Source organism: Hemitrygon akajei, chromosome 15 (genome assembly GCF_048418815.1).
Source record: "Hemitrygon akajei chromosome 15, sHemAka1.3, whole genome shotgun sequence".
NCBI classification, from domain to species: domain Eukaryota; kingdom Metazoa; phylum Chordata; class Chondrichthyes; order Myliobatiformes; family Dasyatidae; genus Hemitrygon; species Hemitrygon akajei.
The window spans coordinates 560,159-576,904 of NC_133138.1; the positions used below are offsets into that span (position 1 = coordinate 560,159).

Consider the following 16,746-nt stretch of genomic DNA (forward strand, 5'->3'; position numbering starts at 1 on the left):
TCCACCCCATCTTCCAGTCAGTCTGTCCTTTCGATAAGATGTATATCCTTGAATATTCATTTCCCAGGCCCTGTCCGCTTGAAGCCTTGTCTCTGTTATTCCCACAACATCGTACTTGCCAATTTCCAACTGAGTCTCAAGCTCATCTACTTTATTCCTTATACTTCGTGCATTCATATATAATACTTTTAATTCGTTACTCCCCTCTCCTTTCATATCAATTCCTATTTCATTTGGCCATACTGTATAATCTCTTCTTGAGCTTTCTACTCCATTGATTCTGTTGTCCTTTTTAACTTTTCTTATTTTCACTTTCCCTTTAACTCCATCCTTACATTTCCAGTTCATCCCCTCCCCCCCACTACTTAGTTTAAACACATCCGTGTTGCAGTGGCAAACCTGTCTGCCAGAATGCTGGTCCCCCGTCTATTAAGGTGCAACCCGTTCCTTTTGTACAATTCATCCCTACCCCAAAACAGATCCCAGTGGTCCAAGAATGTAAATCCTTGCTTCCTGCACCAGTTCCTCAGCCACACATTCAGATCCATTATCTCCCTGTTCCTGCCCTCTCCAGCACGAGGAACTGGAAGCAAACCAGAGATAACCACCCTGGAAGTCCTGCTTTTCAGCCTTCTTCCGAGTTCTCTGAAGTCCTGCTGCAGAATGTCCTTCCTCTTCTTCCCGATGTCATTTGTGCCGACATGCACTACCACTTCCAGCTGTTCACCTTTACCCTTGAGGATTCCCTGCAATCGGTCCATGATGTCCTGGATCCTAGCACCAGGGAGGCAACACACCATCCTTAAATCTCGCCTGTTGCCACAGAAACCCCTTTCCGTACCTCTTACTATGGAGTCCCCTACTACCACGGCTCTTCCTGATGTCTGACTCCTCGGCTCTGCTTCTGCACCAATTTTTGGCTCGCAGACCTGTCCGCCTCTCAGACTGGTAGTATCTTCTGTCCTGACAGCTTCCAAGAGGGTGAACCTGTTTACGAGAGGTACATCCCCTGGGGTCTCCTGTACTTCAAGCATCCTTTCCTTCCTCATCGTCGCCCCCTTTCTCTCTTCCGGTATCCTCGTGTAACGACCTCACTGTAGGTCCTGTCCAGAAAACTCTCGTTTTCGCGGATAAACCTGAGGTCATCCAGTTCTTTCTTCAGTGCTGCAACATGCTCCTTCAGAAGCTGAATCTGGACACAATTTCCACAGCTGTAGCAGCCGGGGACACCATCAGTGTCCCTGACCTCCCACATCATGCACTTAGCACACTGAATCAGCTTAGTGGTCATGTCTTCACCCTCTCCAATTGTGCCTGGTGTAGTCTCTTCCCTCAGCCTCCTTGCCGAAGACTCTCGAGCCAAAGACTGCCCCCACCTCTTTTGCCTCCCTCCCTCTCCTTTCTGAAACATCTAAAGCCTGGCACTCGAAGTAACCATCTCTGCCCCTACCCATCCAAGTCTCTGTAATGGCTACAACATCATAGCTCCAAGTACTGATCCACGCTCTAAGCTCATCTGCCTTGTTCATAATACACCTTTCATTAAAAAAGACACATCTCAAATCATCAGTCTGAGTGCATCCCTTCTCTATCCTCCCTCTTGCACTGTCTACAAGCTTTCTCTATTTGTGAGCCGACTGCCTCTTCCTCCGTCTCTTCAGTTTGGCTCCTACCCCCAGCAATCCTAGTTTAAACTCTCCCCAACAGCCCTAGCCAAACTCCCTGCCAGGATATTTGTCCCCCTGGAATTCAAGTGCATCCCGTCCTTTTTGTCCAGGTCACTCCTGCCCCAATGATCCAGAAATCTGAATCCCTGCCCCCTGCTCCAATCCTTCAGCCACGCATTTATCCTCCACCTCATTCTATTCCTATACTCACTGTCATATGGCATAGGCAGTAATCCCGAGATGACTACCTTTGTGGTCCTGCTTCTCAACTTCCTACCTAACTCCCTGCCACCTGCTTTCAGGACCTCTTCCCTTTTCCTGCCTATGTTGTTGGTACCAATATGTACCACGACCTCTGGCTGTTCTCCTTCCCACTTCAGGATATTGTGGACACAATCAGAAACATCCCGGACCTTGGCATCTGAGAGGCAAACTACCATCCGTGCTTCTTTCCTGCATCCACAGAATCTCCTGTCTGACCCCCTAACTATAGAGTCCCCTGTCACTGCTGCCATCCTCTTCCTTTCCCTACCCTTCTGAGCCACAGGACCAGACTCTGTGCCAGAGGCATGGCCACTGTTGCTTCCCCCAGGTAGGCCGTCCCCCCAACAGTACTCAAGCAGGAGTACTTATTGTCAAGGGGTACAGCCACAGGGGTACTCTCTAGCATCTGACTCCTGCCCTTCCCTCTCCTGACTGTTACTCATTTATCTGTCTCCTGAGGCCCTGGTGTGACTACCTGCCTATAGCTCCTATCTATCACTTCCTCGCTCTCCCTGACCAGACAAAGGTCATAAAGCTGCATCTCCAGTTTCCTAAAGCAGTCCCAAAGGAGCTGTAGCTCGATGCACCTGGTGCAGATGCAGCCGTCTGGGAGGCTGGGAGTCTCCCGGATTTCCCACATCTGACACCAAGCACAGAACACCGGCCTCACACACATACTTCCTGTCTGTATTCTACACAGGCAACCTACCTTGCCTCAACCCATTATTGCCGAAGCCCCATTGAGCCAAAGCCTTCCTATTCTGTTTCCTTCTACTCTGTAACCCTCTCTATAAAGCTATCTCCTTGTAAACTCTTCTTGCTGTTCTTCCTGGCTGACATCCATGCGCTTGCGCATTCGTACCCTGATCAAACCGCTGAAGAAATAACCGGCTCCTTTTAAACTCTCCTCACTGATCTACCTGGCTGACATCCACGCGCTTACACAGTCGTACCCCGATCCGCACAGATTGTGGTCTGCTGGTTAGGAAGGCGAGGATCCAATTGCAGAGGGATGTACAGAGACCCAGGTTCTGCAACTTCTCAATCAGGATTATGGGAATGATGGTATTAAATGCTGATCTTTAGTCGATGAACAGCATCTTGACATAGATGTTTGCGTTGTAGGTGGTCTAAAGCCGTGTGGAGAGCCATTGAGATTGCGACTGCTGTTGACCTATTCTGGCGATAGGCAGCTTACAATGGGTCCAGGTCCTTGCTGAGGTAGGAGTTCAATCTACTCATTACCAACCTCTCAAAGCATTTCATCACAGTCGATGTGAGTTGCTACCAGGCGATAGTCATTAAGGTAGCTCACATTCTTCTTAGGCACTGGCATAATTGTTGCCTTTTTGAAGCAAGTGGGAACTTCTGCCTATAGCAGTGAGAGATTGAAAATATCCTTGAATACTCCTGCTAGTTGGTTGGCACAGGTTTTCAGAGCCTTACCAGGTACTCCATCTGGACCTACCGCCTTGCGAGGGTTCACTCTCTTTAAAGACAGTCTAACATTGGTCTCTGAGACAGAGATCACAGGTTCATCAGGTGCAGCAGGGATCTTCACAGCTGTAGTTGTGTTCTCCCTTTCAAAGTGGGCATAGAAGATGTTGAGTTCAGCTGGTAGTGAATCATCACGGCCATTCATGCTGTTGGGTTTCGCTTTGTGGGAAGTGATGTCTTGCAGACCCTGCCAGAGTTGCCATGCATCCGATGTCACCTCCAACCTCATTCAAAATTGTCTCTTCACCCTTGAAACAGCCTCCACAAATCATACCTGGTTTTCTGGTACAGCCTGGGTTGCCAGATCTGAGTGCCACAGATCTAGCCTTCAGCAGGCGACGTACCTCCTGGTTCATCCACACCTGAGAACAAAGCCAATCCAAAACCCATTCTTACTTACTCATGCATTGCTGCTCCAGTAATCTGGGGAATAGAGGCAGAGGTGAGAGCTGCCCAACAGTTAGATTCAGGCCCAGGTGGGGAACCTGCCAATCAGCTGTTTGTCCCTGCTACAGTGCGCTCCAAAGTGTGTGAATGGGGTCACTCCTCCCGTCTGGTTAGTCATCCGGGTATTCAATGGATCCAGGAGTTTATTACGGGGCAATTTTGATGTACGTCTATGTCCCAAGATGTCTATGATTTCATTTCTACCTGTGCTCAGAACATGACATCATGCAAGTGCTTGCTGACTATGCCCAACTACCCCTGGCCTCACCTTTCAGTGGATTTCATCACTGATGGAAACACTACCTAAGCTCCCATTGGCTCATGAGACTGCCACCCCCATGGTTCAACATGTGTTCAGGTTGCATGGCTTCCCTCAGGATATAGCATCTGTTCAAGGACCAGAGTTCACGTCCATTTTTTGGAGGGCTTTCTGTTCTCTTATGGGAGCCACTGCCAGCCTCTCATCTGGTTTCAGCCCCTAATATAACAGCCAAACTAAGAGAGTGAATCAGGATTTGGAGACAATCCTGCACTGCCTGGCCTCTTCCAACCCCACATCCTGGAGCTCCTAGTTGGGTTGGGCAGAAATTGCTCACAACAACCTCCAGTTATCCTCCACTGGCATTTCCCCCTTTGAATGTCTGAAGGGATTCCAGTCACTGCTCTTCCTTAATCAGGAGATTGATATGGGAGATCCTGCTACTGAACAAGCACAGATGGAGATGTGTTAGGGCTTCTCTGCTACACACACAGAAATAGCATGTCTAGCAGGCTCATGCGCTACACCAGCATGTGAGGCCTCTCAAGTCAGGAGGGTGGGTCTGGCTGGCATTGAGGAATCTTCCCCTGAAGGCTGTGAGCCACAAGTTGGCCCCATACTATGTGGGACCATTTGTAGTGAAAAAAAGCTATCAACAGGGTCTTGTACAGATTGCGCTACCATCATCAATGAAGATCCACCCAGTGTTCCATGTTTCCCAACTCAAGCCAGTTACAACCTCTACCCTGGTTCCAGTCACTTGGTGGATGGTTTCCTGGTTTATACTGTGCAGTGCATCCTGGCATCTCGCTAGGTGCAGGGCAAGAAATATTACTTCATTGATTGGGAGGGGTATGGTCCTGAGGAATGTTCTTGGATTTTGATTGATGACTTCCTAGACAAATCACTCATCTGGGACTTCCAGCAGGCACAAGCCTGTGGCGCATCGGGATTGTGCCTAAGGATGGGGACCTTGACACAACAATGGACTCTACTGCAGTATCAACATAGTGACTGAAAAAGACCTCTTTCCAACACCACAATCTACACAGTGACTCAAAATGCCCCTTTTCCAACACCACGAACCACATGACTCATAAAGCTTCTTTTCCAACATCAAGATCCATATAATGACTCAGAAAATCTCTACTACGCAGACTTGTAAATTCTATCCATTCTTAATGTTTTACACTGAGGTCATTCCAGTTAATAGGCTTGATGTCATTGTAAAGACCTTAAGACATAGGAGTAGAATTAGGCCATCTAGCCCATCTGGTCTAGTGGTCTAGTGAGATGGAGGAACTGAGGGATGTTAGTAGGGAAGTGGTGTTAGGTAAATTGAAGGGATTAAAGGCAGATAAATACCCAGGACCTGATGGTCTGCATCCCAGAGTGCTTAAGGAAGTAGCTCAAGAAATAGTGGATGCATTAGTGATAATTTTTCAAAACTCCTTAGATTCTGGATTAGTTCCTGAGGATTGGAGGATTGCTAATGTAACTCCACTTTTTGAAAAAGGAGGGAGAGAGAAACCGGGGAATTATAGACCAGTTAGCCTGACATCGGTGGTGGGGAAAATGCCAGAGTTGGTTATCAAAGATGTGATAACAGCACATTTGGAAAGTGGTGAAATCATTGGACAAAGTCAGCATGGATTTGTGAAAGGAAAATCATGTCTGACGAATCTTATAGAATTTTTTGAAGATGTAACTAGTAGAGTGGATAGGGGAGAACCAGTGGATGTGGTATATTTAGATTTTCAAAAGGCTTTTGACAAGGTCCCACACAGGAGAATAGTGTGCAAACTTAAAGCACGTGGTATTGGGGGTATGGTATTGATGTGGATAGCGAATTGGTTGGCAGACAGGAAGCAAAGAGTGGGAATAAATGGGACCTTTTCAGAATGGCAGGCAGTGACTAGTGGGGTACTGCAAGGCTCAGTGATGGGACCCCAGTTGTTTACAATATATATTAATGATTTAGATGAGGGAATTAAATGCAGCATCTCCAAGTTTGCGGATGACACGAAGCTGGGCGGTGGTGTTAGCTGTGAGGAGGATGCTAAGAGGATGCAGGGTGACTTGGATAGGTTAGGTGAGTGGGCAAATTCATGGCAGATGCAATTTAATGTGGATAAATGTGAGGTTATCCACTTTGGTTGCAAGAACAGGAAAATAGATTATTATCTGAATGGTGGCCGATTAGGAAAAGGTGAGGTTGCAACGAGACCTGGGTGTCATTGTACACCAGTCATTGAAAGTGAGCATGCAGGTACAGCAGGCGGTGAAAAAGGCAAGTGGTATGTTGGCATTCATAGCAAGTGGATTCGAGTACAGGAGCAGGGAGGTTCTACTGCAGTTGTACAAGGCCTTGGTGAGACCACATCTGGAGTATTGTGTGCAGTTTTGGTCCCCTAATCTGAGGAAAGACATTCTTGCCATAGAGGGAGTACAAAGAAAGTTCACCAGATTGATTCCTGGGATGGCAGGACTTTCATATGAAGAAAGACTAGATCGACTAGGCTTATACTCGCTGGAATTTAGAAGATTGAGGGGCGATCTTATTGAAACGTATAAAATTCTAAAGGGATTGGACAGGCTAGATGCAGGAAGATTGTTTCCGATGTTAGGGAAGTCCAGAACGAGGGGTCACAGTTTAAGGGTAAATTGGAAGCCTTTTAGGACCGAGATGAGGAAAAACTTCTTCACGCAGAGAGTGGTGTATCTGTGGAATTCTCTGCCACAGGAAACAGTTGAGGCCAGTTCATTGGCTATATTTAAGAGGGAGTTAGATATGGCCCTTGTGGCTAAAGGGATCGGGGGTATGGAGAGAAAGCAGATACAGGGTTCTGAGTTGGATGATCAGCCATTATCATACTGAATGGCGGTGGAGGCTCGAAGGGCCAAATGGCCTACTCCTGCACCTATTTTCTATGTTTCTATTGAGTCTGCTCTGCCACTCAATCATCGCTGATCCTTTTTTTCTCCTCCTCAACCCCAGTTCCCGGCCTTCTCCCCATGACCTTTGATGCCATGTTCAATCAAGAACCTATCAATCTCTGCCTTAAATACACCCAACAACCTGGCCTCCACAGCTGCACATGGCAACAAATTCCACAAATTCACCACCCTCGTACTAAAGAAATTTCTCAGCATCTCTGTTTTGAAAGGACACCTATCCTGAGGCTGTGCTCTCTTGTCCTAGACTCTCCCACCATGGGAAGCATCCTTTCTACATCTAGTCTGTCTAGGCCTTTCAATATTCAACAGTTTCAATGAGATCCCCCCTCATCCTTCTGAATTCCAGCGAGTACAAACCCAGAGCCATCAGACATTTTTCATATGATAACCCTTTCATTCCTGGAATCCTCCTTGTGAACCTCTTCTGGACCCTCTCCAATGTGAACACATCTTTTCTAAGATCAGAGCCCCAAAACTGTCCACAATACTCAAGGTGTGGCCTCACCAGTGCCTTATAAAGCCTCAGCATCACATAGAAAGATAGAAACATAGAAAAACTACAGCACAATACAGGCCCTTTGGCCCTCAAAGCTGTGCAGAACATATCCTTACCTTAGAACTAACTAGGCTTACCCATAGCCCTCTATTTTTCGAAGCTCCATGTATTTTATCTCCAGAAGCCTCTTAAAAGGCCTTATCCTTTTCGCCTCCACCACCACTGCCGGCAGACCATTCCATGCACTCACCACTCTCTGCGTAAAAAACTTATTCCTGCCATCTCCTCTGTACCTACTTCCAAGCACCTCAAAACTATGCCCTCTCATGCTAGCCATTTCAGCCCTGGGAAAAATCCTTTGACTATCCACAAGATCAAAGCCTCTCATTATCTTGTACACCTCTATCAGGTCACCTCTCATCCTCCGTCACTCCCAGGAGAAAAGGCCGAGTTCACTCAACCTATTCTCATAAGGCATGTTGCCCAATCTAGGCAACGTCCTTGTAAATCTCCTCTGCACCTTTTCTATTGTTTCCACATCCTTTCTGTAGTGAGGCGACCAGAATTGAGCACAGTACTCCTAGTGGTGTCTGACCAGGGTTCAATATAGATGCAACATTACCTCTCGGCTCTTAAACTCAATCCCACGATTGATGAAGGTCAATGCTCCGTATTCCTTCTTAACCACAGAGTCAACCTGCATAGCAGCTTTGAGTGTCCAATGGACTCACTCTCCAAGATCCCTCTGATCCTCCACACTGCCAAGAGTCTTGCCATTAATGCTATATTCTGCCATCATATTTGACCTACCAAAATGAACCACCTTATACTTATCTGGGTTGAACTCCATCTGCCATTTCTCAGCCTCGTTTTGCATCCTATCAATGTCCTGCTGTAACGTCTGACAGCCCTCCACACTCTCCAGAACATTCCTAACCTTTGTGTCATCAGCAAACTTACTAACCCATCCCTCCTCTTTCTCATCCAGGTCATTTATGAAAATCACAAAGAGTAGGGGGTCCCAGAACAGATCCCTGAGACACACCACTGCTCACTGGCCTCTATGCAGAATATGACCCATCAACACTCTTTGCCTTCTGTGGGCAAGCCAGTTCTGGGTTCACAAAGCAATATCCCCCTGGATCCCATGCCTCCTTACTTCTCAATAAGCCTTGCATGGGGTAACTTTTATCAAATGCTTTGCTAAAATCCATATGCACTACATCTATCGCTCTGCCCTCATCAACGTGTTTAGTCACATCCTCAAAAAATTCAATCAGGCTTGTAAGGCACGACCTGCCTTTGACAAAGCCATGTTGACTATTCCTAATCATATTATGCCCCTCCAAATGTTCATAAATCCTGCTCTCAGGATCTTCTCCATCAACTTAACAACCACTGAAGTAAGACTCACTGGTCTATAATTTCCTGGGCTATCTCTACTCCCTTTCTTGAATAAGGGAACAACTTCCGCAACCCTCCAATCTTCCAGAACCTCTCCTGTCCTCGTTGATGATACAAAGATCATTGCCAGAGGTTCAGCAATCACCTACCTCACTTCCTACAGTAGCTTGGGTTTCATCTCGTCTGGTCCCGGTGACTTATCCAACTTGATGCTTTTGAAAAGCTCCAGCACATCCTTTTCCTTAATATCTACATGCTCAAACTTTTCAGTCCACTGCAAGTCATCCTTACAATCACCAAGATCCTTTTTCACAGTGAATACTGAAGCAAAGTATTCATTAAATACCTCTGTTATCTCCTCGGGTTTCATACACAATTTTCCACTATCACACTTGATTGGTCCTATTTTCTCAAATCTTATCCTCTTGCTCTTCACATACTTGTAGAATGCCTTGGGAGTTTCCTTAATCCTGTCCACCAACGCCTTCTCATGGCCCCTTCTGGCTCTCCTAATTTCACTCTTAAGCTCCTTCCTGCTAGCCTTATAATCTTTTACATCTCTATCATTACCTAGTTTTTTGAACCTTTTGTAAGCTCTTCTTTTCTTTTGACTAGATTTACAATAGCCTTTGTACACCACGGTTTCTATACCCTGTCTCATCCTTGCTCTTGTATCCTAGACTTCTTGAAATGAATGCTAACATGGCATTTGCCTTCCTCACCACCTGCAAGTTAACCTTTAGGGTGTCCTGCACAAGGACTTCCAAGTCCTTTTGCATCTCAGATTTTTGGATTTTCTCCCTGTTTAAAGGCATGATCAGTAAATTCATAGATGATGTGAAGAATGGTGGACTTGTTGATGGTATGGAAGGTAGTGTAGTATGCAAATATCAATGCGCTGATCAAATGGACTGAAAATGGCAGATAAAGTTTAATTCAGACAAATGTGGGGTGATGATATTTGGGCGCATTAAGGGGGCTACACCATCGTGAGAAGTGATGAATAGAGGGACCTTGGAGTATGGCCATTGATCCTTCAAGGTGGCAGTGCAACTAGATATGGTAGTTAGGAAGGAATATGAAAAATTGGTTCCACTAGTCAGGACATTGAATATTAATCTTTGTTTAGCTCTCATTTGGAATACTGCTTGCACTTCCAGCCACCACAAAATAGGAAGGAAGTTTGATATTAAAGAGAATGCAAGGAAGATACACCAGGATGCTGCCTAGGATGTAGAAGTTCAGTTACAAGGAGAAATTGCAGAAGTGGAGGAGGTTGAGAGAGCACGGATTGAGTAATAAAAAATTAAGAAGGCTACCGACAGTGTGTAAAATGGGAATATTGTGGATAAGAGCTGATTAGTTGCTACATGTGGCAGAGAGAATGCCGTTTCCATTCTGTAATGTATGACTCATATACTACATTTTTTTTCTTTTCGTTTTGACTCACATCTCTTAAGTTTGGTGTATCTGTTGCTTTAACACCCTTACCAAGTCATCACCCCTACTGTGTTTCTAAAATATACCTAGAGTCCTCAAATGAAGACAATGATTATATTTTGAGACTGTGTGTTAGTTAGGCAAGGATGATTATCATAGTGCTGCCGTCATTTGTTCCTCGCCCCCGCTCACTCATTAACACATGTACTCTCTGTGTATTAAGAATAAAACAGACACTTATGCAATAGGTTTATAAGTTTATTTGTGAGTTCTGAACTATCCTGAGCCTTGGCTCTCTGCTGGAGATCTTTGGATCTTTAAGTAGGTTTCTGAGTGTCATTAGGCAGAGTTGGTGGCTTCTCGTACTCAGTCTTGCCATTGGGCATAATTTTCATCACCACTCCATTCCTCGTCTGATCCAGGACCAGTTCCAAGAATGCCTCTGCAACCTCAGAGGGCCTAGACAAAAATAGAGGATAGTTAAGCCTTCAGTTAGAATGTCCCATGTCATCTCTGCAGGGTAAGGCAGTTCCAAGCCCCGAGTTTCAGGGTTGGTGATGACTTTGATCTGACACTTAACCTGGGAATGTCCCAGATCCAAACTTTAGAACCAAGGGTTAACTCCAGAGAGGACAGAACTTATTTTGTCACCAGAGAAGAAGGAAGGCAAAATAATATAGTAGAAGTTCAACTCTTAAAATCAAGTTTATTACTGCATGTACAAGTCCATATGTGCACAGGTGCAATGAAAATCCTGGAGCAGCAACACAAGCATGTAGCATTAGAGGGACAACATTCACAAGAAAACATAAATTAAACAAAACTTATACAAAAATGTACTATGAAATACACAATAAGAACAAAAGGCAGGTCCATTGTAGTGCAAAGTGGTCATAGTTTTGTTATAGCGATATACATAGTAACTAGATTTGTGCAAGTTAGTTCAAGAGCTGAACGGTTACAGGGAATTTGCTGTTCCTGACACTGGTAGTGAGGAACTTTAGTCTTTAGGCAGATGAAATTTAAGGCAGACAAGTGTGAGGTGTTGCATTTAGGGAGGATGGCCCATGACTTACACGATGATTGGTAGGGCTCTGAAGTGTGTGGTAGAACATAGGGACTTGGGAATGCAGATCCATAATACCTTGAAAGTGGTATCACAGGTAGATAGGGTCATAAAAAGAGCTTTTGAAATTTTGACCTTCATAAATCAAGGCACTGAGTACAGGAGTTGAGATTTTATGTTGAAGTGTCCTAAGATGATGGTGAGGCCAAATGTGTGGTATTGTGTGTACTACTGGTCACCTACCTACATTGATCAGTAGTCAAAGGTTATGGGGGGAAGGCAGGAGAACAGTGTTGAGAGGAAGTTATAAATTAGCCAAGATCAAATGTTGGAGCACACTCAAGAGACCAAATGACTTATGGTGGTTAGAGTGTTCAATGACAAGTTGTACCTCTTTAACCTTCTAAGTCACTGGAACACATTTGTTTGATTGCATCTATGTGCTGTGGCCCATGGCAGGTTAAAGCCCAGGAATTTAAAGCTCTAACCCTATCCACTACTGGCCCCTGATGTAGAAGGTGCACATTCAACCAAATGTCCAGCGTGACCCTGTGACCTCACCACATGAATACCCAATGAAATGATGAGACACTTTCCATACTCACTTCAGAACTGGCCCACATGATTGAATCATGGCATTAAGTAGCTTCTGTCCATCTCCATGCCGAGGTCTCAAAAGCGGAGTGTCAACAAAATATGGACACAGTGCATTCACTCGAATTCCTTGCTTCTTCATGGAGCTCATCTGAAACCAGAGATAGTGTGTTAGCACATGTCTTCCACTGCCAAAAAGAAGGTCACTTATATCTACTCATCCTATCTTTGGGATGTGGAGGAAACTGGAGCACTTGGGGGAAACCCATGGCTGATAGAGGGAATCTGCAAACTCCAAGAAGACACGACCTGATGTCAAGGTTGGAGTAGTGTGGCACCAATGCTCCTACATGATGTCATCCTTGCTCTGCCAATCACTTACAAGGACATTCTGGGATACAGTATAACTTATGTTACTATAGAAAGTGAGGGAAGAGATTGCTGCACATTGGCAATGATCTTTACATCATCACTGTCCACAATAGTGACCGAATCATTGGAGGTTGTTCTAAAAAGGGCATTATAGACCACTGAGTCTTATTCCAGTGGTGGGAAAATTATTGGAGAAGATTCTTAAAGACAGGATTTATGAGCATTTAGTGAAGCATTGTCTGATTAGGGATAGCCAACTGGCTTTGTGAGGGGTAGTTCATTCCTCATGTGCCTGATTGCATTCTTTGAGGATGTGACAAGGCACATTGATGAAGGTAAAGCAGGGATGTGGTGTATACTGAATGGATTTAAGCAAGGCATTTGATAATGTTCCCCATGGTAAGCTCATATAGGCAGTCAGGGGGCATGGGGTTCAGGGAAACCTGGCTGTGTGGATACAAAATTGGTTTGCCCATAGAAGCTAGGGGGTGACAGCAGATGCAGATTATTCTCACAAAATGCTGGTGGTCTGGGAAATTGGTTGAAAATTGGTCTCACAAAATTGGTTAGGTCTGGAATCCAAACCAATTCCCCTCTACCACCATTCTCCTCTGTCTAGCGGAATTAGTTCTTACTCTGAATAATTTCTCCTTTGGCTCCTCCCACTTCCTCCAAACCAAAGGTGTAGCCATGGGCACCCGCATGGGTCCCAGTTATGCCTGCCTTTTTGTTGGCTTTGTGGAACAGTCCATGTTCCAAGCCTATACGGGTATCCATCCCCCTCTTTTCCTTCGCTACATCGACGACTGCATTGGCACTGCCTCCTGCACGCATGCTGAGCTCGTTGACTTCATTAACTTTGCCTCCAACTTTCACCTTGCCCTCAAATTTACCTGGTCCATTTCTGACACCTCCCTCCCCTTTCCTGATCTTTCTGTCTCCATCTCTGGAGACGGCTTATCTATTGATATCTACTATAAGCCTACAGACTCTCACAGCTACCTGGACTATTCCTCTTCCCACCCTGTCTCTTGCAAAAATGCTATCCCCTTCTCACAATTCCTCTGTCTCCGCCACATCTGCTCTCAGGATGAGGCTTTTCATTCCAAGACAAAGGAGATGTCTTCCTTTTTTAAACAAAGGGGCTTCCCTTCTTCCACCATCAACTCTGCTCTCAAACGCATCACTCCCATTTCACGCACATCTGCCCTCACCCCATCCGCCCACCACCCCACTCGGGATAGGGTTCCCCTTGTCCTCACCTACCACCCCACCAGCCTCCGGGTCCAACGTATAATTCTCCGTAACTTCTGCCACCTCCAACGGGATCCCACTACCAAGCACATCTTTCCCTCCCCCCCCCCCCCTTTCTGCTTTCCTCAGGGATCGCTCCCAACACGACTCCCTTGTCCATTCATCCCCCACATCCCTTCCCACCGATCTCCCTCCTGGCACTTATCCTTGCAAGCGGAACAAGTGCTACACCTGCCCTTACACTTCCTTCCTCACCACCATTCAGGGCCCCAGACAGTCCTTCCAGGTGAGGCAACACTTCACCTGTGAGTCGGCTGGTGTGGTATACTGCGTCCGGTGCTCCTGGTGTGTCCTTTTATATATTGGTGAGACCCAACGCAGACTGGAAGACCGTTTCACTGAACACCTACGCTCTGTCTGCCAGAGAAAGCCGGATCTCCCAGTGGCCACACATTTTAATTCCACATCCCATTCCCATTCTGATATGTCTATCCATGGCCTCCTCTACTGTCAAGATGAATCCAAACTCAGGTTGGAGGAACAACACCTTATGTACTGGCTGGGTAGCCTCCAACCTGATGGCATGAACATTGACTTCTCTAACTTCTGTTAATGCCCCTCCTCCCCTTCTTACCCCATCCCTGATATATTTAGCTTTTTTCCTCCCTCCTTTTTTTTCTCTTTTTCTGCCCATCACTCTGTCTGCTCTCCATCTCCCTCTGGTGCTCCCCTCCCCCTTCCTTTCTCTCTAGGCCTCCCGTCCCATGATCCTTTCCTTTCTCTAGCTCTGTATCCCTTTTGCCAATCACCTTTCTGGCTCTCAGCTTCACCCCACCCCCTCCGGTCTTCTCCTATCATTTCGCATTTTCCCTTCCCACTCCTACTTTCAAATCTCTTACTATCTTTCCTTTCAATTAGTCCTGATGAAGGGTCTTGGCCTGAAATGTCAACAGTGCTTCTCCCTATAAACGCTGCCTGACCTGCTGCGTTCCACCAGCATTTTGTGTGTGTTGCTTGAATTTCCAGCATCTGCAGATTTCCTCATGTTTGCAGAGTATTCTGCCTGGTTGTCAGTGACCAGGATCTGTTCGGATCCCTGCTCTTTGTGATTTTTATAAGTGATTTGGATGAAGAAGTGGAACTGTGGGTTAGTAATTTTGCAGATGACACAAAGGTTGATAGAGTTGTGGATAGTGAAGAAAGGTGTGACAGGTTACAACAGGGCACTGAGAGGATGCAGAGTTAGGGTGAAAAGTGACAAAAGGAGTTCAACCTGGAGAAGTGGGGGGGTGAAAAGTGACAAAAGGAGTTCAACCTGGAGAAGTGGGGGGGTGAAAAGTGACAAAAGGAGTTCAACCTGGAAAAGTGGGGGGATGAGAAGTGGCAGATGGAGTTCAGCCTGGCAAAGTGTGAAGTGAATCACTTTGGAAGGGCAAACTTGAAGGCAGAATACAGAATTAATGGCAAGAGTCTTAGCAGTGTGGAGGCACAGAGGGGTCTTGGGGTCCACGTCCATAGATTCTACAAAGTAACCATGCAAGTTGATAGAGTTGTTAAGAAGGTGTATGGTATGCTGGCCTTCATTTGTCGGGGGTTTGAGTTCATGAGCCACAATAGTGTCTTTTAAGAGCCTCTTAAATAGGTACATGGAGCTTAGGAAAATAAAGGGCTATGCACTAGGGAAATTCTAGGCAGTCTCTAGAGTAGGTTACATGGTCAGCACAACATTGTGGGCCAAAGGGCCTGTAATGTGCTGTAGATTTCTATGTTCTATAGTGTTGGTGTGTGACCAAGTGGTTAAGGCGTTGGTCTAGTGATCTGAAGATCGCTAGTTTGAGCCTCAGCTAAGGCAGCGTGTTGTGTCCTTGAGCCAGGCACTTAACCACACATTGTTCTGCAACGACACCAGTGCCAAGCCATATTGACCCTTGCCCTTCCCTTGGACCACATAGATGGCGTGGAGAGGGGAGGCTTGCAGCATGGGCAACTGCCGGTCTCCAATACAAACCCTGCCCAGGCCTGTGCCCTGGAAACTTTCTAAAGCGCAAATTCATGGTCTCTCGAGAGAGAGGGTAGACTCTTGAGACTACTGGATGCCTAATATGTTCTATATGTTCACAAGGTAAAGTTGTAGTCCTATAAAATTGATTAGACCACACTTGAGTTATTGTGTTCAGTTCTGATTGCCTCATTATAGGAAGGATGTAAAAGATTTAGAGAGAGTGCAGAGGAGATTTATCAGGATACTGTCTGGAATAGACAGTATGCCTAAAGAGGTCTCAATGATCACCACTGCCATCTACCACTGTGTAAAAAACTTCCCTGTAACATTTCACCTAAACATTCCTCCATTCACCTTAAATGGATGTCTTCTGATATTGGCCATTGCCAGCCTGGGAAAAAGGTGCTGGCTGTCCACTCTACCTCTCATAATCTTCTGGCCCTCTGTCAAGTGGTTTCTCATCTTCCATTGCACTGGATGGATTGAAGGGCTGAGACTCTATGATAACTGAGCTGTACCAAAGCTAAGGAGAGTTCCACACACAGAGTAATACTTACAGAGAGGGCTTTTGTGAATCCCACCACACCGCACTTGCTGGCTGTGTATACTGGTGCCATCTCCATAGAATAAAATGCTGTTTAGCATGGGACAGAGAGAGATTCAGTCACAACATGGTCAATAAAATTGCCAAAATCCAGTGTTCCACTACAGAGGACCAGGTGAACATCATCCATCAGGAAGTGCCCAACAAGTGGCATTGTGTGCTGAGCATCAATTTTTGCAGTGACACTTTGCACCAATTCTGGCTCTGACTCTGGCATTGGACACAACAATGGCATCGACATGGTGCATGGCACCTGCTATCATCATCTTTGGACATACCTACCGACACTAATACTGGGCACAAGAAGGGCAAAAGAGACTGCAGATACTAGGATCTGGAACAAGAGCACAACACTGGAAGAACACAGAGGGTCAAGTTGACCCCAGGACCCTGCATCAGGACTGAGAGGGGGCAGGAGGGGA

General features: G+C 45.9%; 1 protein-coding gene across 1 annotated transcript in view; it reads right to left on the reverse strand.

The window, feature by feature from the left end:
- Positions 1 to 10,677: 10,677 nt before the first annotated feature.
- LOC140739093 (15-hydroxyprostaglandin dehydrogenase [NAD(+)]-like) overlaps positions 10,678 to 16,746 on the reverse strand; it is a 60,391-nt gene continuing 54,322 nt past the window's right edge. Inside the window, exons 5-7 of the mRNA XM_073067039.1 lie at positions 16,278 to 16,354; positions 12,104 to 12,243; positions 10,678 to 10,891 (exon numbers count right to left, since the gene is read on the reverse strand). Of these exons, the coding sequence (XP_072923140.1) occupies positions 10,750 to 10,891; positions 12,104 to 12,243; positions 16,278 to 16,354 (359 nt within the window). The 3' untranslated portion in view covers positions 10,678 to 10,749. The remainder of the gene's footprint in view (positions 10,892 to 12,103; positions 12,244 to 16,277; positions 16,355 to 16,746) is intronic.